Source organism: Saccostrea echinata, unplaced genomic scaffold, assembly GCF_033153115.1.
Source record: "Saccostrea echinata isolate AGI-Se365-2 ecotype Australia unplaced genomic scaffold, CSIRO_AGI_Sech_v1 ptg000007l, whole genome shotgun sequence".
NCBI classification, from domain to species: domain Eukaryota; kingdom Metazoa; phylum Mollusca; class Bivalvia; order Ostreida; family Ostreidae; genus Saccostrea; species Saccostrea echinata.
The window spans coordinates 669,619-695,009 of NW_026889756.1; the positions used below are offsets into that span (position 1 = coordinate 669,619).

Here is a 25,391-nt window from a genome sequence, read left to right on the forward strand (position 1 = left end):
TGATAGCCCAGTTACACATTAAATTGCTTATTTCTTTTCATAATCCTCTCATCACTAGAACACCATATCTTATCCTCCTTCAATGAATAAAAAGTCTGTAAAACAGTTTGTCGTGTGTTGCCACCTTTGTGACGTTTAATAATTTGTTTGAAATTCTCAAAAGTATTATTAACAATGGCATATAATTTTAGTAGACACAAAATATAAATATGAGAAATAAACCAATTTTGTAAAGGGAGATAATCCAAATTTCCAGTAATTACAACTTAGACTTAACAGAAAAATCATGAAAATGGGTCTGAAAACGCCACTGACTTTACCGCACTAGGGAAAGTTCAGACCCATGTCCATTATAATACATCACTGTACAATATTTCAGACTTGAACATTCAAGGAGGACACTTATTGATTACAATAAAAAATTTTAAGTAAACTTAAATTTATGTATTATTATTTTTTTCTCAAATCCATATGTTCGCAGTTCTACGAAAGATTATTTTTCAAAAGGACCTTCAACGTTTTATATTCCACTGTTCCAAACATTTGGAAGAAATTGTTGATTGCAGAATTTAATACTTTTTAAGTCATTAATAATTAATTAACATTATAACTTAAAGGATTTTATCCTTCATACTTGAAAACTCAAGAGTTCGTTTTTGCAATGGTTTACTTCTTCAATAACGAACATCATAACTTACCTTTGATGAAAGATATTTCTTTTTTCAATGTAGTGATTTGTGTTTCCATGTTTATTTCAAAGGTTTGTAATTCCTGTATATTCTCCTCAGTGGATAATTCACGGAGAAAACCATCTATTGAACTTGAATATAAAGGTTGTGAATGCGTAGAACACAGCATTATAAGGAGACCGATGAATGAAGAGAGCATTCTGATAAATATGAGAATATGACCACATAAAAAAGGCGATTGAAATTTATTTTTTATTTTCCGTATGTACATGGAGATGTGCAGTATCAACCAGACACAACCTAGCAGAAAGCGGAACCCAAAAGAACCAGGGGTTCGCTTTCCGGGTTTGCTCGGGTTCCTTTTGTTAGAGCTTACATCGAGCTTAGCCGGACTGCACCAAAAACGCTCCCCAAGTGGACTCAAACTGACCACAGAAAGAGAACCCCGATTTCAGTAGCGCACACAGGGAGCGGTCTCCTAGTTTGCTTCACCTAGCAGAGTGTCAAGTGAACAAGTCAGCATCGTCCAAAAAAAATTAAAAAAAAAAAAAAAAAAACAAATGAAATAAAAACCGTAACAGATTTTGAAAGATTCAAAGCTAAAAAAAATATGTGCTGCTTTTATAAGTAATTGATAAAATAATTGAAAAAATCATTAACGACTTCCTTTCATTTCTCAATGCTATTTAATGATCTTTTCATTTCTGACAATTGTGTATTTCAATCTTTATCTGTTTTACTGTATAATGGTACATTTTTTACGGCTGGAATGTTTAATGAACTTGTGTGTTTTAATTTTTTTGGGAGATTTTATTATATAATCAATTTAATTTTATTATTCCATTTTAATATTTAACATAAATGCCCTGATGCTATATACCTGGTTCAATAGGCAAACCTTTAATAAGAAGTAAAACCAACATGTGCAGGCATAACATTTTCTAATAACAAGCTTCTATATAACAAGAAAATCGTAAACTTTTATTGAAGACTCAGCTAAAAAAACGGAAGAGCGTTTGAATAATAAAATAGTAATATTTTTCTTAATGTATTATTATTTTTATTTCATACTTCGTAAAAAAAAAAAACACCAACACTATAAATAAAACCCATATTTTATAAGACCAGCGAGCTATAGATCTCCAGTGTCGATTACAGACGTGTGAGACAACACGAAAATGAAAATTAAAATTGTATAATTGAGAGAGAAAAAAATTGAAAGAATTGAGAATTGAGAAAATTGAATTTCATTAAGTTGAGAATTCTATGAAAGTGTTACTTAGAATTGATGATTCTCACTCGTATGAGCTATGTAATAAATGCTGAGGCTTTAACATATCCTTGTTTGTTCTTGTATGCTTAGGATTTTTTTTTTTTTTAATTTTAGAAATGACCACTCTCAGAAAATTGATTTAAAGGGAATATCAATGAAAGATAATGTAAGGAAAACTGGTTATCAAAAAAGGAAAATATGGCGGGAAAATGGATCAAAACAAGGAAGATTAAGCGGAAAAAAAGAAAATTGATATCTAAATCTGATAAAAATAATTATTTTCTCCTCGCTCTTTGTCTATTGATGGATCACAGTGCACAAACCACGAAATGGACGGGCTGAATTCAATTAAAAATGAGAAAAAATGTTAATATACTGATGTCCGTCCAATCATGTAGGAAAACAAATTGAAGGTTAATAAATGGAAGACAGTCGGACGAAAACTACTAGAGAGAACAGAACTGAAATAAGTAATAAAGAAAAAAAAAAATAGACCAAACTTCTCAACAATTTCTCTAGTTTAATGTATTCAGCAAAAATATACATGTACATCAAGGAATTTTGTTATCGAATAAACAAAAAAAAAACGACATATAAAATTTCTGTTCAATGTCACTATGAATATTTATTCGATTACTTGTTTTCGTAAAAGTCTTTTATTAAGCCGCTCAGACGTATCCATTATTTGGACGTTTTACGTGAGATGATTTTGAAACTAAATTTGATAAGTTGCGCTCGCTAGTTCAGGATGCCGATAAACAATGGATGTTTTATGAAAACTATGTAAGATTTTGTTATATATAAACTAATAAAAATTCTGGCTGAATTTTGAATACATAAATTTACGTCGTTTAAAAAATAATAATGAATGGTACAAGATAGCACCATATTGCTTTATCTACTTAGTTCGGGAAGAAGGAAAAATGGAAATGTGGAAAACAATATATTTGATTTAAAATCAATTATCGTCTTTGGTGTGGTGAGAATACGTTTTATCTAATTTACTGACCATGTATCATAACTCAATTAAAATCCAATGTCTAAATCCAATCCAGTGAGCAGAACGCGGAATCTTTTTTCAAAAAATACAATTTTCAGTGTACGAGGAATTCGAAAAGCCTTTTCATGAAGATTTATAAGTAAATAATGTTTCAGGTTCTGAACAAAACGTAACCCCATAACGACTCTGGTATCAAAATATATCTATTTTATACAATGCTTGGAAATCATATATCCTGGTGAGCTTGAGATAAAAGATACCGCAGAGTCTGACACATCTGTTTCATATTTGCATAATTTACTTGAAAAAGACGTTAATGGTAATCTAACAACCAAGCTTTATGATAAACGTGATGACTTTAACTTTTCAATCGTCAACTTCCCTTACTTATGCAGCAATATACCTTCATCACCTGCACACGGGGTATATATCTCTCAGTTGATTCGATACGCAAGAGCATGCTCTACGTATGTACAATTTCTAAAACGAGGTAAATTATTGACAAACAAGTTGATGAAACAAAAATATCAGCTGTCTCGTTTAAAGTCATCCTTTCGTAAGTTCTATGGTCGATACAATGACCTTGTCAGCAAATACAATTTATCATTGAGTCAAATGCTGACTGACGTTTTTCAAACTAACTGTTAGGTCATTATTTACACACTGAATTGTCGACGGATTTTTCCGTTATTTCCCGATCATGACAAGGAGCACAGGGCGGGTGTGACCGGTCGGCAGGGGATGCTCACTCCTCCATGGCACTTTTTCCCACCTCTGATGTTCAGAGGTCCGTGTTTGATCTGCTCCTATTTTGTATTGTTTAATCGACTTTTGAGCTTGAATACTGTTCGTTATCTCCATATATTTCATGCAATGTCTTTATAAGTAGAACTAAAAGTCACAATTTCAAATTCATTAATATAAATAATAGTAATAATAATAATAATAATAATAATAATAATAAAAACAATAGAAAAGATTGTTTCTTATTTAAATCTAAACTGGTTCATTTGACAGTAGATTTCTTTATAAAAGATTCCCTGTTGTGTTTATGTAGAATTTCGGAGCGTTTAACTTTATAAATATAGAAATATGTCCTTATGAAACATGGGAAATGTATCTAAACTGTCTACAGTCTCTCAGAAAACAGAAGTCTAAATGTAAATGTGTAACGTTATCGAATTTATGCTTCAATAAATAAGAAGCAATCTGGATTTCATTAATTTAATTGATAAAAACAAAAGCAAAAAAATAAATAAATAGATGAATAAATAATAATAACAAAGGTTACTAATATTGGTGTCTGTTATTTTAATTTTGGATTGGTATGTATTAGAGATGTTACCATCATTTTTTTTCGTGAGAGCAATATCAATTATATCTACACGTTTAGTTTTTATGAACCTGCACATTACTTCAGATCAAAACATTTTACTATCTCTTGATTTTGTTGCAAATGAGGCAAATTTGTCTTTTACTTATTCATCGTTTGAGGAATAGCTTGATTTTTTATAAATACAAAGCAAAAGGATTTTTCACTGGTTACAAAAAACAGAGAGAAACGCAAGTTTACTACCGAAGCTTAAACTTATGCAGAAAAAAAAGAAAGGAATGTAAAACTCATAGAGAATTTTTTTTGTTCTTTGACAAGGAATGGTTAATTACACCCCCCCCCCACCCCCCCCCCACCCCCCACCGCCACCAAGAAAAGCTAGCCTGCATCTACCATAAACGAACATGTACATATTACTTAAGAAATAACTAAAACTCGTAGTTTAGTTTTCTATGTTTTAACATATGTGATATAAATGATATTAACGCACCTTCTCAAATTTCTGTTCACCCTGTATTTTTATTCATAATAAATTTTATGAACAAATAGATGCTTAACATTAGGAAATACATAGGCTACTACTTTTTTTATCATTGTCCTTAGAGAAACATTACTATTAATGCTTGAGTAGGGGGTAGGGTAATTTTCATTACAAGAAAAAGAGATAACTTCAGGTTGAATTGTTCTTTTATTGTACAAGGAACAAATCAGAAATAACAATATTACTAATGTTGTGTACCTCAGGATTTTTAATCCATATCATTATAATGAACAATTTAAGATACAGCATGAAAATCAAATAAAAAATACATTTCAGCTTATTTGACATTCTATGAAATTTTGCAAGAGTAAATCTCATTAACAATTCTTATTTTCAGGTTTAGGTGGATCTGGACGTGTCAGCCTCTTCTTCGACTCAGCATTTAATGCATCAATAATTTTTGAAGAACTGCTCAAGCAATCTATATTTCCACCAGCTTTCAGCGCAACAGATCCCCTTATTTGTTGATTTTTATCATAATTGTTTTTATCTTTATTTGTGGGTGATCCTTCTGTCAATTTGTCTATTATATCCTTTTTTTATTTTTGATGCTTCAGGTTCCTCTCTATTATATTCTTTATCCCGCTTCTTATTAAAGAATGCACAAATATCAAATTTAAATTTCTTTTTCAGGAGAATATGAAGTTTTGCCATCACTAGGATATCGGTCTTTTGCAGTATCACCATGTTGCTTTATTGAGGAAGATCCCACTGGACGATCATACGGCTTCGACCGTGGACGCCTCGACTTTTCTTTTATCTTACTCATCTCTATCTAGCAAAAGAAGCACATCACAAATAACTGTTAAGGTACAAAAGACTTTGTATTATACATATTCCAGAAGCACATTAAGGACAGAATTAGTTAGCTACTTTACAATTATCATATTTATCCTTAAATCTACTGTGAATAAAATCCACTTGCCTCTTCTTTTGCTGCTTAGCAAGTTTTCCACGTACAAAGAAACGTCCATAATCAACGGTGGAAATTCAAAACTTAGTAGCAGTGCTACATGTAAATGAGACTTAACAGTCGATGTTATTGATTTGTAACATATTTAAATACCCAAGACGAAGTAGGTCAGGTGCAATGATTTCTTTCATCGTTTACTGTGTGTCAATGTATACAGTGTCATTTATTTTGAAGCATGGACAAGTCTGTTGCACTCAGTTTCTTTAATCTCTAATCTATATAGAAATACTTACATCTTAAGAACGAAGGTAACTCGCCTTTACTTTCCATATAGCGGCACTATTCCCGTATCGGGAGTAGTTATTGTTTACAAGTTTTTGTGAATTATAACAATATCTTGAAATACCGGTAATTATCTTGAAACCTACTGTTTTCTTCTAGTCTTGTCCACGTCCCCACCACTCTATGACAACATTATTTTTTTTTCACGAAGTGTTTTGAAAAAAAGGCGGGGGGGGGGGGGGGGGGGCTCTTTAGTATATAGGGAAAAACTGTACTTATATTGATCAACATTTAGGGGTTTTTTTTCCACTCCTTTCATTATCGACACCTAATTTATCTGTATGAAAATATGGATTTTCAAAAATCTGAAATTTTGTACTATCCAATCACTTAAAAAAATACATATATTAGTAATAATAGCTTATCTGTTAATTTTTTTGTGTAATGACAGAAGTGTGAACTGTGAATCTATTTATAAGTTTATTTTTGATATCTCCCTTATCCTTCGTTCCGTCAGACTGAATCAATGAGTGAATCCTTCAATATCCCATATTCTATACCCTTGTGGGAACCCCTTCGGTTCACTGAATTGTATTGTAGCGCCACGGTTGTGATTAAGACGAGAAGTGGATTTGAGGTTTCTCTGGGGATATTATCTATTGAAATCTCCATAAGATCGAAGAAGTAAATTACATGTATGCAACCGTGAATACAATGAACGATCCCTTTTTCGTGAATTGTCTTGTTACGTCCATTCGTAATATTTTGATATTTCTCTTATAGGGGTATATAATATTGTGTTTTCAAGCATTGTCCGTTTCTATGTTACGGCACTGGCTAATATGTGATGGATATCAACTTTCAATCAAACTATTTTAGAAAACAATGAAGGGGAAACAGATATAAATGCTTTTTAATAGTTAAGTTCCTTTTGCATTATCAAAATATTAAGGAAGAGCACTTAAATTGAAAAAAAAAGAGTCAATTTTTTTTTCACATTTATATATTTAAAATTTAGTGTGCCCAACATATCATAAAATACTTCTGTCGTCAGATTTAAAAGAAAAAAAAAACAATTTAAGAAATATCGGTACAAAAATGTTGCTCTGCACGCCTTTCGATTCCTCATGTTTACTGATCCATTATTGAGTCCAAGGTGATAGTTTTTAAGCACGATAAAAAATATGCAGGAGAATATGTACCTCTTCAAGAAGTTCAGAATATTTAACTACAAAGAAATCAATTTAAAAAATCCATGATGAATTTAAAATTAACGATAGTAAATTAACTTAAGTCTTTCATTTGAATAATTGTTTTCAAAACTGAAAGTGGGAGTTTCAATAAGGCAGTTTTTCGACCCATCACGAAATATAATGGAATTTTGATATTTGTAGATAAATTTCTCATCTTCCAACAAATATGAAATATTTCTGTTCCTCTTTTTCCGGTCAAGTTATAGTTGAAAATTAAAGTATACCCCTTTTCCTATATTTTTAGAGTAGACATTTTATTAAGGGGAACGTGGACTTTTTCATAACATCAAACTCGTAATGAAATAGGACAGGCAAAAATGAACCAATTTATTATTATTTTTCTTACAGGATATGGTATTTATTTTATGCGAATATTTTTCTGGTCTTCTAATCATTACTTTTATTTTAAAGAGAATGAATTTAATGTATAAAACGTAAACATATACGGAAGGTTTAAAAATCATAATCAATCGACAATTTAGAGATAAACTTTATAATGAATATATAACATTTACCCGTACGAACAATGCAAATGAAAAGATATACGAGGGTTGTCCAAGAAAAACGCGAACATTTTCAATATCTTTTGTTTTACTAAATACTATAAAGTTAAAAATTGGCATACACCATAATCAACAATTTTTGGATAATGCATAAAAAAATCATTCAAATATATCTATAAATAAGATTTTTCTCTCAGGTAAATGAATCTTACAAAATATCTGTCGGCGCAACACTCACGACGTCAAAAGGTAACTCTTGGCGTTTGTGAATTTAATATAGAATAGTGACTCCGCAGATAGGTTAGGGACGCCCAAAGGAAACACGCCTTAAAATATTCCCAGAAAATGAATATAGTGTTGATAATTTTTTAAACAGCATGACTTTTGATGATTGGGAATTCTACTATTTGCATATGTAATTATCGGGTCTCTGCTTAGTTTGGCCAAAGCGATTTCACTTACATCAGCTGTTTGTCACGTGACATCTTTAAAATTAGAAAAAATATGTACGGCTACAAGTTCAAAATAAAATTAGTAAAAGTTTAACGATAAACGGATATCTTTTCGCTATGAAATTGATTGTATTTTCTTTAAGACAAATTTCTTAACATGAAAAGTGGTGGGAGCAACTTCCTCATACACGGGAATTATGTGAAATTTAGCCATCTTTCGATAAACTTCCTACATTGACATAATATGCATTGAAATCATGTTAAATTATGGAATAAAGCAACAGCGCACAACCAGCTCCCAGCACTTTTCAAAATAGTAGGAGTAATAGCTATACGTGTTTGAAAACTTATAATTTATAGTGAAGTGGATATCGTTGAACTTTTGAGATTTTCTGGGGCTGTGCCCGTCAGTCTAATACGTCGCTGTACTAGTGTACCTTGCTGTGTCTTTATTTGACATTTACACATTTCCATTATAATAAGACCATAAAATATTGATTTATACATTCAAGAATGTGTCTCCATTCTGGTCAGATCACACTCGTTTTATTTTTATTTTCATATTTACAAGCTACAATAATAGTTTTATCCACTCCTCAAGTATAGAGAAACTGCTTGTCAAACTAGTCAGTGACGTCATCTCACTCAGTACAGGGAAATCAAGGAGGCTTTAATTCTACATTCAAATAGTGTTATTATTGCGAAATAAGTTAGACCTCGATTTATATTTATATCATATTATGAGAAAAGACTCTGTATGAATGTGTATGAAAAGAAAATTAGTCTTTAATCGATGAGATTCTTTTGTATAGTTTTAACGTGACGTCATAATCGTTTTCCCAAACCTCTGCATAGACTGATATAAGAATGGGAGTCCTTAAACTAGCTGCGTGTGATAAAATTCGATTTAAGCATAAATTCGACACTGTATCTAATTCTCTTTTCGTAACCAAGTTATCCATCTCAGATATTTCATGTTATTAACGTTTGCAAAAGGTCACGGAATTAACTCTTTTAATAAACTTGAACAATTTCCCAGCCTAGGTCATAAGATTACCTAACTGCTCGCTTAGTTAAACGGTTGTCGCCACTTTATGACGTCCAGCTTCTGTTTTAAAAATCAAAACGAATTAAAAAAAAAATAAAGCTATTTATGGATAAATAAATAATAAAGTTTATTTAAAAACATCATATTGCTACGAAACCCGAAGGGGCCAAGTAAGAAAAAAATATATTTTATCTGGCAGCCGCCACATTATTATTCGGTGGCCACCCGAAACATATACCTGGAGTCTTCAAAATAAATATTTCTGACGGCTGCCAAATAGCGTTCTGGCGGCCGCCACATAAATACCTGGCGACCCTCAGAAACTTTTCTAGCCGCCGCCACAAAAAAGTCGAAAGCAAAATCTGAAAGTTGATTGAAAATCGGATGGCGTCCGATTTCCAATTGACTTTCGCAGCTAGGTTAAGGACGCCCATAAAATATACGCCTTATATACTCAGAGAAAATGAATACAATTTTAAATTTATTTTTAACAGCATTAGTTTTTTTTATGAATATGCATTGTGGTATTTGCACTTGTATATATCGGATCTCTGCTGAGTTCGGCCAAAGCGACATCGCTTACATCAGCTGTTTGTCCCGTGACAGGTTTAAAATTAGAATGCTGTAGATTCCTAAATATACGCGAGGAATTAATTATCGAGTAATTTCGCGAGAAGCACCACTCGCGAAATAAAATTACTCGCTTTTATTTTTATGGTACTGAAATCTATGTAAAATATCTTGATCAACCGCCCACTCGCAAATTATTGTTCTTGCGCTTTTGATGTTAAAGAGCAATTTCGTGATAATAAGTACTTGCGAAAAATAAGGAATCTACAGTATATATGTACTACTACAAAGATCGTAAAAGTTCAACTATATACGGGTATCTTTCCGCTATAAAATTTATTCACTTTTGTTAAAGACAAATTTCTTAACATGACAAGTGCTGGGAGTAACTTCCTCATGCTTGGGAATTGTATAAAATTTAGCCGTCCTTCTATAAACTCCAAACATATATGTAATGTGCACTTGAATAATGTTACATTACGGAATAAATAAACAATGCACAACCAGCTCCCAGCACTTTTCAGAGTAGTAGGAATAATAGCTTCACGTGTTTAAAAATTCAGAATTTATAGTGAAGCGGATATTGTTGAACTTTTGGTATTTTTGAGGGACTGGACCCCTCATTCTAGCACATTACTGTACAAATGTGCGCCCTTCGGCTATATATAAGTTCCACACATTATCAATTTAGTTTGACAATCAAATATGGATAAATTTATTTTAGAATATGTATTTATTTTTGGTCCAATTAAGCTTGTTTCGTATTTACTTTTATTTTTACGAGCTACGATAATACCTTGTTCCACTCCTCAAGTACAGAGTAACTGCGTGTCAAACTAAGAAATCTCAGTAAATACAGCGAGATCAAGCTGACTTTCATTCTACACACCCAAAGTGCTATTTTGGCAAGATAAGATGTACATTCATTTATCTTGATAAAATTTATAAGAAACGAAAGTATTTTAGTGTGTTTTAAAAAGAACATATAATATTTATTTATAGAGATTCATTTGAATTGTTTTAACGTGACGTCATAATCGTTTTCCCGTACCTCTCCATAGGCTGAAGTAGATATGGGAGTCCTTAACCTAGCAGCGTTCTGATGAAAATCGTGACTAACAATGACATTTCCAGCGACACGAAATGAATATAGATTTTTTTTTTTTTTTTTGAAATAGTCATCTATAATGAATGAATGATTATTAATTAATTAACAAAATAAAAGGATACCCAGTAAACAGTAAATATTGTGTACAAATGATAACTTATATTGAATAACTACATAAACTATCATTTAACTATACTTTGCAAACACGGAGATTCATGTGTTTACAGAATGCCATATATAATTAAAGTTTTTTTAATAATAAATATAAATAGTGATTTTTGAATATCAAAGATTAAACGTAATTCAAATCAATGTATTTATCTAAACAAAAAGTTTTAGCTATTAAATTCTAAGAAAGCAGGAATTTTTACAATTTGAAATTAGATCTTTCATGCACTTGTGTTACTGTAAAGATCTGGGGTATACAACATATCAGTACTCCAGCATGCTAGAGGCTCTTTTGACTTGGCGCTGCGTAGATACCCTCTTTTCAGTAATATGAACGAGTAGTTTTAAATATTATTTGCATGAGTTCTAATTATAAGCGTTCGTCAAGAGATTCAACTTATTTCAAACATACATGTTAACGTGTTGAATAATTTGAAATGGTAAATCTTAATTGTCTAGAACTCAGAATTTTAAGTACTGAATGAAGTGGTCCACAAGATTCGGTCTTCTACATATGTTTACTTCTACAAGTGGAAGTCTCGGTTAACGTCCTTATCTCAGTTATGGAACTTATGTCGCTCCAAACCGAAAAAAAAAAGAAAACTGTTTATTTTTATTACGAAAAAATATATATGTCTTTCCTCCTTGATTTTTTTCTTCCTTATTTCTTTTCATTTCGGCATTTTGTAGTATTGTATATATGTACCTCTTACTACTGTATATAACGTTAGTATGTTACTAATTTTGTATCTTACTTACCAATACTTTGGTTTGAGTGAGTAAATTGAACTTGGACTTTGAGAGGGAGGGAGGGGGTTCAGCTGATGCCTCTTACACAATCACACATTCCAACCAAAAAGATTCAACATTAAATTCTTTAAAAAGAATCAATGATTGGTTCAAATTATATCAGGAAAGTTTTTCAAGTCTGAATATTTTATTTATTATTTAAGGAATGTAACATCCTTTACGTACCTACCAAAAGTTACCTTTGCTCCTATTTTGATTAGCTTTATTATTAGAGTGTCTTGTGAAGCCACACACACAATACACATGAACAGTGTAATCAGTTCGCTGTAAATATCTCAACGATAGAAAAGAGTGTGAAAATAAAAGGGCGATATTTGTTTTGTATTCATTTATATTGTTTTGTTAACTGGTGGTCAACTGAAAAAGTCTAATTTTTTGGGGCGTACCTATTTCACCTTTCTGGTTAAGCTGAAGTATAGCGGAGGTTCTTTTAAAAGTTTTTTTGTTTTGTTTTTTTTTTTTAATTCCGAAAAAAAAATACATTTGTATTTTCATAGTCATTTAAAAAAAAACTTGAAAACATCAGATATTTCGGACTAGTCTTTTACATGCGGCATGTTTAGTTACAGTGCTGCTATCCTATAAGTTGACAATCCTATCCTATCCTATCGTGAATCCTGCATCCACAATCCTATCCTGTGATTTCAGTCTAATCCTATCCTATCCTATCCTGCTACTTTCAGTTTTTTAATATTTAGGAGTTAATTTGACAAAACGAAAAAAAAAATAATAAATAAAAAAAAACAATAAAATGACCATTATATAAAAATCAGTTATAATTATGGATTTTATTTAATATGTTTTAATGATAAAAAATAATCGAGATCAACATCCATTAATTCCCGACACCCCGCACGAATTAATATTCGAGTACCGAGTTAAAATGTAAACAAAGGGACTGTAATAAAACAAAGGCAAGTACTGATCTAGCGAACGTGTAAAGAAAGTAAGCTTTCAAAAAATTTATAGAAAAAAAAATTATAATCCGACTTTTTTTAATTTAATTTCACATACTAACAATGATCGAGAGACGTCACGGTATTTGCGATTTCTTTTCGAATTTATACACTTTGATAAATAAATGGAGTTAAAGTTAGAGAGAAGAAATCGTGGAAAAAGGGGGGGGGACAACAACTAAGACTTCAGATACTTTTCTAATGTTATGATTATTAATAAGTAGACTAAACGAACAAAATTTAAGCTCTTTAATTATGAGAATCAGACTATTAATGTGTATACCTTCATACTCATGTAGATCCAGAAAGAAGATACATGTATGACAAGACCATAAACCGAGAACAGACATTTAGAATATCATGACTTTTATTCATTAAACATGTAAAAATTATTTAAATGTATGATTAAAATTTGTTTTATATTCATTGTTTAAAGTTATTCTTGTTTGAGATGTTCAGTTCAGCATTGTTTGAATTTGAATATTTTACAAATATGCAAAAACTTTATCATGTTTGCTAAATAAAAATCAAGATATTCAAAATGTTAAATTTTCTTATTTTACTTCACTTTGTTTTTAGTTTATGGTCAGTTCAGTGTCATGCAAATGTATTTCAATAACCATATTTTTATGTGTGAGAATTTAATTTATGTTTAACAGAAAACATTTTCATAAATCTTCATAGATAGATTGACAGCAATAATTATTGCAGTGAACACACACATATTCCTTCAAATTCTTTCTTGTAAAACATGTATATGAATTCACAGTAGTTTCAGTATCTATAAGCCATATTTAAGTAAATTTTGTTTTTGACCTTGACATTTGATCTTGAATGTTATTCAGGGTCTAAATGAGGAACAAAAATGCTTGACCAAGTTGACAATATTTATTCAGGATAATTGCCTCTTCAGTGTTAAATATATATATTTTGGGCCAAATAAATCTCATCTACAATTTTTTTTTTTTATCTACAATGTATAACAATTGAATGTTCCATTATGAGACAAATTCATCAGAAGTATACATGTATTTCAATGCCAAGCTCACAGATACATGTACATGAAATCTTTTTAAATTTAAGTTTATCATTGTCTTTTTCCAATCGTATGATGTTTTACATGCATATGATTTCGCCTCCTTGTCCATCGCTCAAATTGAATTTCAAATGTCAAAGTTTGTGTCAAAGAGCTAGTCATAAGTAACCGAACAGTTTCAAAATTGTCAACAATGCACAGAAAACAAATACTTCACACACTGATCTCCTTAATAAAATCATCATGATTTCAGACTCTAGGGGGCTCTTGTTTAGTGGTTTGAACATCTTTCATATTTGTTCCAGCAGCAGATGAGATGAACTGCAATATGTACAGCAGCAAATATGCAGGATCGTCCTAAAAAAAACCCAATTATTATCATGATTATAACAATATATGCATGTAGATTGTGCATTTTTGTCATATACATTATACATTAAAACTGTATTTAATTGTGATTATCTTTCTCATTTCATGTACGACTGGCTGAATTTTACCTTTTTTCTCTCCCAGAGTAAAGCATTTAAAGAAATCAAGCAAACTCAAATCTTATACTGCAACTTCATAGTCATATCTTAATTAAACAATCATAGTTTACTTGTAAATTGTAATTCATTTCATCTTGTCAACTTGTTAACTAGTATGAGTACATTTGTTTGTTTGTTTGTTTTTTTTCTCTATTTTGAATTCTAATGCTAGTATTAATCTATTTATGCTTTTTTGTTTGTTTTCTTCTTTGCTAAAAATTTGAATAAGAAAAAATTATGAAAATACATATAACATGATGATGACCATGTCAGATGACCAGAACAATAACAAACTGTTTTCAGTTTTACTCTTTTTTTTTAAAGAAGAAAAATCACTTATTCAAAGAATCTACACAGAAACTTCATCTCAACTCTGATAATGATATGTATGTATTATACTGATACCCAAGCATAAACACATGTTAATAATCATACCTACTTTTCAAATGTAAAATCCTTTTTTCCTCACAAAATATTTTGATGAGGGCAGGCAAAACCAAGTATCATTCTCTGCAATGAAGAATAATGAATGATTAATATATAATTCATAACCCAGAATAGGTCATACATACAATGTACATGTAAGTGCTGAGTTGGCTTATAATACAATTTAAACAGTAGCATAAGATATGATTCTGTCTTTATTTTATTATAATTGCACTCAAATAAAAAAAAAAAGTAATAACAAACTGAAAAAGGCATAATACATCTTATTGTTTTAGGACACATTGAATCATGACAGAGAATTTGTAAATTTTTAACCCTCTCCCCTTCCTACACTACCTATTTTTCCACACCCGATTTTTGTCTATGTTATAATAGAATAAAATTTTGATAGCTCAAGTCATTATAACATTGTTAAAAGGGGGGAAATGTATAAACATGCACACATGTACAGTGTGTAGTATACTTACATGTTCTTGCACTAAACATGCTGAAGATAATAAGATCTCTTGATGTCCGAACTCTTTGTTGTTTACATGTGAAGATTCTTCCGGTAATCGTTCACGGTTAAATCGTACGCAATGTCACTCGAAGTTAATTATTAATTTTTGTTAAAATAAACAAAATATGTTTATTTTCTATCGTAATTTTATAAATATTTCTTTTGTAAACGTTTTAAAACATATTCTGTTTTTGTAATTAATTCTGAAATATGAATCAACCTTTACTCGAATCTGATTGGCTGTATAGGATACAGGATAGGATAGGATAGGATTGGATTGGATTAACTACTATGTGTTTCTATCGTGAATCCTCAATCCTGAATCCTATCCAAACCCATCCCATGTCAACTTGTGGGATAGCAGCACTGTAGTTTTTTTTTTTTAATATAGCAAAGTGATCTCTTACATAGCCTTTAGACTACGACAACAATTTGTAAATATCGGCATAATTTTCAAATCTTTTGAATATGTTAAATTATTAGCTAAAGTTTTTTTTTTTTTTTTCTTTTTTTTTTTTTTTTCCAGAAATTACACAACTACTGATGGTTTCTTAACTTTTTACCATCTACATTAACAGAGACTATGTTGTATTCCTTGAGTCATGGGACATGTGTCCTACTTCTTATGTACCCATCCTCATTGCACATATTGTCGTCCATCGAAACATATTGTCGCCGGCTGAAAAATTATACATGTACATATTGTTGCTGGCGACATTATGAGCATAACAGAACTGTAGATATTGTCTTCCAACAGTTAGGGATGCTTCAAGATCTTATTTTAAAGCTTTGTGAATGTAATTGGTTTGTAAATCACGATGACGTATCTCGTAGGCTATTTTATGCAGAGCGATTGTGACGGTACATACTAGTATATTGTCGTCATGTACATATTGTCGTCTGAGACAATATGTACCTAGCTTCACTGCACAAATTGTTGTCTAACCCCTTAGGCTTACAGCAATATGGATTACATATAGGATCTCCCGTGGATTGTGGTTGGATATTATTTTTTATCAAACGAGTTGAGTGGTATTATCCCAGAGCCTTGGCAAGGGGATAAAAATACACAACGCGTTGAAAAAAAATATATCTTTTCACAAACCATGGAAATTCCTTTTATCACATGTTTTACACATAGCTATCACATGTTTTACTCTGTTTTATATATATAAATCCACAATATTTGACTTGATCAAATTCACGCATAAAACATTGTGACGTCACAACCGTGGATATGAAAACGATATCCTATGAGCTATATTCACTGCATAAAGGAGTAAACATGTGATAAATATATAATTATATAGTCGTTCATCGGAACATATTCTCGAAGACTGCAAATTTAAACAAGTACGTATTGTCGCTGGCTATAAAATTTGCCTACCCTCATTGCAAATGTTGTCGCTCCACCATTAGAGTTACAGAAATATGGATGATGATGATGATGATGATGATATCAAAAATTATCCATTAAATTTTCATGACTTTTGTCATTTATATAAAACTAGTGAAGCTAAGGCAAAAAAATGCTTTAATATACATTATACATGTGTACAGTCAAAACTGTGAAGATAATGCAAATAACATGAGTAACATTAATTCATTTAAAAAACCAGGTCTCTCTCTCCCTCTCTCTCTCTCTCTCTCTCTCTCTCTCTCTCTCTCTCTGAGAAACTTAAATCAAACTAAATTAAAAAAAAAAAAAAAAAAACTGTCGTCACTTTAAGTCTATTGATATCCAGTGCACTAAGACTTGTTCGGAAGTCAATAGTGATTTTTGGAAAATTGCCTTATTTATAAAAATAATATAATGTCGTTTATGACGTATTGTTCTTATTGCTTTCACGTGATTTTATCATGCACTTTATATCAGCTTATATTATATCAGATCTACTTTACAATCAGGAGAGGTAAGTAAAGTTTTAATTTAACGAAGTACAATATCTTTTTCATTATACTTTTTTCCAAATGTTAATGTGACCTCTTAAACTACATGTCAATGTAGCACCAAAGCATAAACGTTCAAAATAATGTTGATAAAGTTTTGGATAAGAACATTAAAAAGAATCTCAGTTGAGAGCAATTAATATAATCATTGCTTAATGAGAATTGACATGAATGAAAATTGATGTATATATCTTCTCCAGATATTTACTCATATTGGCTTGGAAAAAAAAATTGTTGAGAAAATTTACACCTCTGGTAGGTATGACTACTTTGTTCTCCCCTCCTCATTTCTTCTTGTTATTTGCAATGGTTGCGTGGAAAAGGTATGTGTTTCCATTTTCAATTATACGGAAGATTGATATAGACAAAACGGACACCTACTTATGTAGTTTGATTTTTTAAAGTCATTTATAATATATTTGTGGTAAAAGACAATTGAAATTTAAGACCCAGCTCTGTACTTTCTCAAATTGCATCACTTCACCAGTTTGTTTGTACTGACGGTAAAGTGCCTGTACTACTTCCGTAAGTTTGTGATTTTAACTTCCTATATCTTGATACATGTATGTGCACAGTGACAGCAGTAACGTAGCGGCAATTGGATTTGATCATTTCGTTTTGGTTTTCCAATGGCCGGTGACATTTTGTGAAAACAAACGGGTAAGTAAAATGAGTGAGCATTTATTTTTATTCATTCAAAAGATCTATACTCAGTGATGTTAGAATAAACCATAAGCTTTAAATCCCTAAATTATATACAGTGTGTAAAGCCGCTTCCCGACTTCTGGACCATCCATGGATTTTGGTAAGTAATCATTATTCTCTGTCATCAATGTCAAAATAATAATCATGAATTGAAAATTAACGTGTTGAATCTGACAGCTATTTATTCTGTAAGGTAAAAATACTAATAAATTTCAATTACAAGTTATTTTGATATATAAAAAAAATATAACCTTTTCAGGCCATCGAATTTTAATGGGAAACAAGTAGCTTACTGTTCAAACATTCCATTTGTTAAAAATTTTATTCCACAGGTATGTACATTTTTTAATGGTTGTAAATAGAAAAAAAATACTAATGCTGATGTACGAAATGACATATTTTCCAGATGTAGAAAAGGGCTATATCTAAAAGAAGTAGTCTTTTTTCAATTTTTTCCCTTTGTTTTTATAAAATATCAGATACTTGACTTTTTAATATATACATTTGTGGTATCTCTCTATTATATAAACATGCAGAGAGTTAATATCTTCATACCTGTATGAAGTTTTTCGAAGGTCATAGGTCATTACATGACCTAATCACACAGCGCAGTAATTAATATCTACATAAAAAGACTTACTCCACTAAGCAATATAGCATGTTTTTCATACATAAAAATGTACAAAATACGCAAGTAAAATAATAATCATTTTATTTACAATGTAAACGAGTATTTAATACAGTTCTTGATCGATTTTACATAGAGAATAGAAAACTACGTGTTATAAGTTTCATGTCTGAGCTGCATAGTCTCTACGTTTACCCTTATTTTTCTCGCAGACCTCTGAATGCTATAATTTTTTTTCATTAAACTTTACTCACAATAAATTTGAAAATCTGTTGAAAAATATCAATGTAGTGCAATCACGCCACAAACAGCTGACAAACACTGCACTTTGGAAGTTCGGTAGGCACACCTCCATCATCGAGATCGTTGTGACGTTGTCTGAACAATGTAAGCTGTCGCCAGTGTCTCCATGTCAACATCATAAATTAATAAATATGCCTTACTGAAATCGTAGATTTTATGTTTTTGATCAAATTTTGTACTTGATTTCAAGTTATCTGGTCCGGACAAGTGTCTCCATCCATCCCTTTCCGACCGCAATTCCTCCAACTTTTTATTATCAAACATCGGACGTGTTTCTTGTGTTTTTAAACATCGAATATGGGTTCTCATGAATACAAAAATTCCAAGACACCAATACGCTCACTATAATTGATCACAAGTAGCCTTTCACAGAATATTCCCTTCAAAGCAGAATCCTTTGCCAGATGAATTTGAAGCGTAACCGCTTTTCAAGCCGATTTACACCTAGCGTAATTAGTCAAAATCTACGACGTGCAGTTAGTGCAATATTTATATTCGATTACATTCGATTGTCCGTCTCAAATGTATATATAAGTAATAAATAACAAGTTTAAAAACTTCAATGGGAATTGAAGTGGGTCGGTACGTGATCAAATCTTCTGAGAAGGCCTGAGAAGACCCACTTCAATTCCCATTGAAGTTTTTAAACTTGTTATTTATTTCTTAAATGAAAAAAGGTAACGATAACGAAGATTGAACACTCACCGAAAAACATTGTTCTCATTTCGCTTTCAGAAAACTCTAGAATCCATGGATAAGATATGGCCGAATCTGTTGGACGCAAAAAGCAACGAAGATTTTTGGTATACATTTTTTTGCATATTCTGGCAACCAAACAATGTCCGATTTAATTTTGTACACTTGTATTCAAATTGAGAGGAAAATATGCATAATTTATGTTCTTCAAATCTGATTTTGACATTTCTAAGTATTTAGCTAAACTGACCAATAATATATTATTACAAAGGTCACAGCAGTGGCGAAAACACGGCACGTGTGCTAATGTAACAGGAACAAGGAACGTGTCAGAATACTTCACAAAAACTATCGATCTGGCCAAGGTGTACAATATTTCTAAGTAAGATAAATAGTTTTTACCTTCCTTTTTATTATATCAATAGAAAAGAATTGGCGATAAATAACCGTTTGAATCCTTGTAACATATGTATAGTTGATATTTCAGAATTCTAACAGACTATAACGTAACGAAAGGGAATTCTTTTCAAGTAGGTACATAGAAAAGGGAAAGATAACTGCAGTGTATAAATCTCTCTTCCCTGTCGTTTGATTACTTAATTTATTTTATTTATTAGTTTTAAAATTCTTATATAAGATCTATCCCTATGATTTCTTATTTATTGTAGATAAAGGTAATAGAAGACGGGGTAAAAAATAAAACAAACTACAAACCTTTCATACAAGTTACAAGAGGACAGAAGGTAAAATGATCAACACACAAAGTGAAACTATTTCATACTTAATTTAAAACTCAGACTTTGTTTATGAAAAGTCATGTGTATATAGACAATATACATGTAGTATATATATCACAGTTTTCAGATGCCCTTGCCTGTTGTTATTTGCCCGTTGTTTACTATATGTATTTTTGATCTACCGTTGTAGCCTTGCTGGTTATCTGAAATCCGATTATGCTTCAATACAACCTTCAGCCAAATTGATTGTGGAAAGAAAAACTTACCATGCATGGGCGGTGTTTTATACCCAAGACTATTAATTCAGAAGTCCAAAGAGACGAGTGCACAGTACCGGTCATCACAGGGTAGGGCGTCATCTCTGTTCGCTTTAGTTTGCTTCCTCCCCATCTTAACTGGAATCACTGGACAACTGTGATGTATGTCTATCTGTCTGTGTGTATTGTACTGTCAACAAATGCCAATAAAGCTTTTGTTAAAAATATAATTTAAATCGTTATTGTTTATTCTTTTAATTCTCTTTTATTGAAACTTTCAAAATATGTTTTCATTCTAGATTAAGGAAGGATTAGTTTATAATCATCTATAATTTTGGCATTTTCATGCATATTCTAAACTATAATAAAATTGTCATATTGAATTGTAAGAAATATATTGAAATGTAAGAATAGAATGAATGTCAAGTTTCCTTCATTTCCGAGCCAACCCTGCTATTCAATAGGTACCATCATGGGCATTTGAAAAGTTCTGAGAACTGTTTGATAAAATATTTATTGTTTAATGGAAATTAATGAGGTTGATATCATTGAAAAGATCAGAAAAATATACACATATTGTGACGTCACTTTGTGATTTCTATTGCAATATTAACTACAAAAATTACGTCAGAATCCCGCGTGTTTAGCATACTGACCATAGCGGAACAAGAGACACAATTTCAGCGAAGTAAATTTATAAAGTCAACTTTTTTCGTTACTTGGATGCACGCTAACGTACACAATTGTCAGTTGGCAGAATGTTTACATAGACTAAAGTCTATCATATGGAGTTATATTCTAGAACTCATGTAGTTCTGAGGGGGGTTACGAGTGTGTCAAACATAGCATGTTTTTTATCGAATCGTGCGCGATTTATTGGGTAAAAAAAGACGTTGCAGTGTTCTTTGATGAGAAAATGACAAAGTTGACAATCACAGGAGAAAAGTGGACGGTGTTGCAGATTGCAGGCATTAATTGGTCAGGTATTTTAACCAGATTGCGGGAACGATTAAAACTCAGGAGAGGTTTAGCCAAGGGTGTCCCATATTTTCTCATAAAAACCAATATGGCACCCGTATAGTTGCAACCCCGTCGTAACTCGATATGTTTGCAACTATTTGACACATGCAAATTAAATAAGATTGTACATGGCAATGAAAAATAGATTTTTTTTTTTTTTTGGGGGGGGGGGGGGGGTCCAAAGTCAAAAGCAAAAATGAGTTTTCAATCGCTGAAGTTGAAATAAGAAAAAGATCTACATGCTGTCAAATACCTGTTTTAATCAACCCGCTTTTTTTTACATTAAACAGAAAAACTTGTGTGGGATGCCTATGAAAATTAAAAAAATAAAAAAAAAATCAAACAAACACAAAACAAAACAAAAGTACGAAGTAAAGCCAAACATGACCTTAAGACAAAAAAAAAAAAAAAAAAAAAAAAAAAAACAAACAAACAAACAAAAAAACAAAGGAACACACACACACACAAATAGAGACAACAAAATGATGTAATGAAAATAAATAATAGATAATATTACTTATTTTGCATAATTTATAGATATGATTAGAATTTTATATAATATTTGTCGAGACATTTACTTTTTTTCCACCACCAGTAAAATATTCCCAATGCTTTTGTGGAAAAGTATTTGCTTTGTACAATTACCAGCTTATTTTTTTCTGCCTCACTTTCTGTTTTTACATAAGAAGTTTAAAATCAGTGTTTTAAACTATGAGCATTTTATATAAATTTAGTTGAAGATGAATTATATTTAACCCTCTGTTTATCACGAGAGGGAGAGAGAGAGAATCTAGTAAATAACCCACAGGGGAGATCTATTTTTAAGAAAACTAAACGGTATTCGGAGTGTAATAGTTTGAACATTCATAACACGTCTGGAATAAAAAAAAAAAAAAAAAAAAAAAATCTGTATTCGTCAATAAATATTTCAACGTCCTGCTTTCAACCACAAGTTCAATGCAAATTCATTCGATTTATACATAGAAAGATAACACAATCAAATCTCTATGCCATCATATTATTAATTAAAGCTTCAAAAGTCCTTCATTTTTATTCAAAACAACTGCACCCTAACAACAACAACAAATAATAATAATGATAATAATAATGATAATAATAAAACCAAACCTATGCAAATTTATTAATAAGATCTGCAATGGATGCTATAGGTCCTAGATTGAGTTAAGTATCGAGAACAAGATTTTTTTGCTAAGAGTAGATGACGACATGTTAAAGATTTTCCACTCAAGAATTTAGTAATGGTGAAATATAGTAGTTATATTGATTTCTAACCTAAAAACTGATAAATGTAACAGATGACAATAACATCGTTGCAGATTTAAAGTAGAGTGAACATAATTTATCAATTAGGGGACTTTTTCACTCGCATTCTAGAGTCATAACTCATATCATGAAGATTTGGATTTCAGAAACTTACCTTGTGTTAAAAGGCTATAAATTAAATGAATGACATGTCTTAAGCTTATTGTAATATGCAGGTCCGTGGTCATTTGTATTTTGTCTGCTTTCGTTTTCCAGAGTTGCGTTCTTGTGTAAATTACAAGAATTAAGTAAGTTATTGTTGGAATTACGTACAACATGATGAAGTATTTAGACTTTAATGTACATTCATAACCCTTCCTATGGTTGCATACAGTAAACACAAGAACATATGTGATGGATTTATATGAGATCAAAATCAAAATCAAATGAAAACAGATTGATCGATGTGCACTACATGTATCAAACTGACAAGTGCTATTAATGCCACTGAAACATTCTCTGTAAGTTGTGATATACGTAAGCAATTGATCAGACACTTCATTAAGAGTTTTGGGTTCTAATACATTTAAGACATTCAGATTTTTAGGATGCCATTGTTTTACCACAATTTTCAAAAACTGGGAAATTTTGCAAAAAGACACAGAACAAATCGAATCTTCTTAAAGTTGAAGTGTCGGGTCCTAGTACATGTACCTGTAATTATAAGCTTTGACTAATTCATGTTTGATTTTGAAACTACAGTATCATTGTGTTTAAATGCAAAACAAATCCTTATAAGAAAGGATTATTGCGTTTAAACGCAAAGATTATTACGTTTAAACGCAAAAAATATTGCGTTTAATCGCAAAAAATATTGCGTTTAATCGCAACACTATTGCGATTAATCGCAAAAGTATTGCGTTTAATCGCAAAAATTATTGCGTTTAAACGCAAAAATATTATTGCGTTTAAACGCAAAACGATTATTGCGTTTAATCGCAAAAGTATTGCGTTCAATCGCAATCTTTTGCGTTTAAACGCAATATACATTGCGATTAATCGCAATCTTTTGCGTTTAAACGCAATGATTATTGCGATTAAACGCAATCTTTTGCGTTTAAACGCAATAATTATTGCGTTTAAACGCAATAAAAAAAAATTCTTTCTCTGAACTGGCATCAACGGGCTTCCGTAAACAACAGAAAAAATGACATTAATGTAACATATTTTATGTATATAAATATAATGCAACGGTAACTGCAACGTGTAGCACATTCGGGCAAATGTACTCAAAATATGAAATATTTAAGCAGTAATCATATGTGTTATTTACAGCTGTATATATATTTGTTTTTGATAAAGACATTTTTTTTTACTTTTTAGATGTACTTATAATTATTTAGGCATTGTCTCAGAGACCCGATCACTTCGAGCGATCAAGAACTTCTAGAGATCGATGTTAGAGCCATCAAGAGTTACGTACGTGTACGTTTATTTGCAAACTTATTAGTCCCCTGCCGGTGAAACCGGAGGGGACTATAGGTTTCCTCTGAGTCTGTCCGTTCGTCTGTCTGTCAGTCTGTCTGTCCGTCTGTCTGTCTGTCAGTCTTTCCCACTTGGTTTTCCGCACTTTTTTCCTAAACGCTTGCAGATATTGAGCTGATTTTTGGTATGTGGGTGTATCTTGATGAGTTACAGATCAAGATTGCATTTCGTTCCGCTTCATTGATTTTTGACGGAATTATGACATTTTCAATTCTTAACGGGAACCAGATTTCACTTGCCGATTGGGGACTAGTATTGCTAATTAATGCAATACTCTCAGAATGCTTGTTAAATTTGTATTTGCGTTGTGTACAGAAAATTAAAAATACAAAAAAGTATTACAATACTTGTATAAGGCCAACATTTAAACTTTTAAATTGCCTCTTGACTCAGGATTAAAAAAAAATTGGGTCGAAAGTTAGACCAGATTTTTTTTCAGAGAAATTTTCAACATCGATGCTGAATTTTCAAAATCTGTTAAAATTAAAGGTATTAATACTATAAAATCAATAATCGTTTCCTGGTGATTTTAAAACAAAAGTTTTGAGTCGGGCCATTTTAAGCCAGTCGGTCGGGAGAAGGCAAACAAATAAAAGTTTTCAGATAAGGCTTTGTGATACAAATCATACCTTGTGCATGTGCAGGCTTTCAGACACCTGTAAAGTATTATCTTAATGAGGTTAAACAGTCGTCTATCTGCAATTTGTTGAAAACAGTTTAAATAGGAAGATAAATATTTGGGATGGCTTTTCTTACGTGCTCCTTATCAAATTGAGTGAGTTTTATCGTTACTTTTCATTATCGTTATTTTTCATTATCAAAAAAAAACTTATATTGAGTGAGTGATATCTTGATCACGCAATTCTAATGTCCTTAAAC

General features: G+C 31.3%; 1 protein-coding gene across 1 annotated transcript; it reads left to right on the forward strand.

Moving 5' to 3' along the window:
- The first annotated feature begins 17,937 nt into the window (after positions 1–17,937).
- LOC133180814 (ribonuclease Oy-like) lies at positions 17,938–20,914 on the forward strand. Its single transcript, XM_061315275.1, has 8 exons — positions 17,938–18,018; positions 18,120–18,163; positions 18,323–18,395; positions 19,730–19,797; positions 19,962–20,072; positions 20,178–20,220; positions 20,359–20,433; positions 20,618–20,914. Exons 4-8 carry the CDS (start codon positions 19,745–19,747, stop codon positions 20,843–20,845), a joined length of 510 nt encoding a protein of 169 aa, XP_061171259.1. The 5' UTR covers positions 17,938–18,018; positions 18,120–18,163; positions 18,323–18,395; positions 19,730–19,744; the 3' UTR covers positions 20,846–20,914.
- The last annotated feature ends 4,477 nt before the right edge of the window (positions 20,915–25,391 follow it).

Bases quoted from the DNA above. Each gene is read 5' to 3' on its own strand.
- LOC133180814 (XM_061315275.1), top strand. From the start codon at position 19,745: ATGGATAAGATATGGCCGAATCTGTTGGACGCAAAAAGCAACGAAGAT. The intron at 20,073-20,177 runs GTAAGATAAATA...TTGATATTTCAG, and splicing joins AAGGTGTACAATATTTCTAA to AATTCTAACAGACTATAACG. The intron at 20,221-20,358 runs GTAGGTACATAG...TATTTATTGTAG, and splicing joins CGAAAGGGAATTCTTTTCAA to ATAAAGGTAATAGAAGACGG.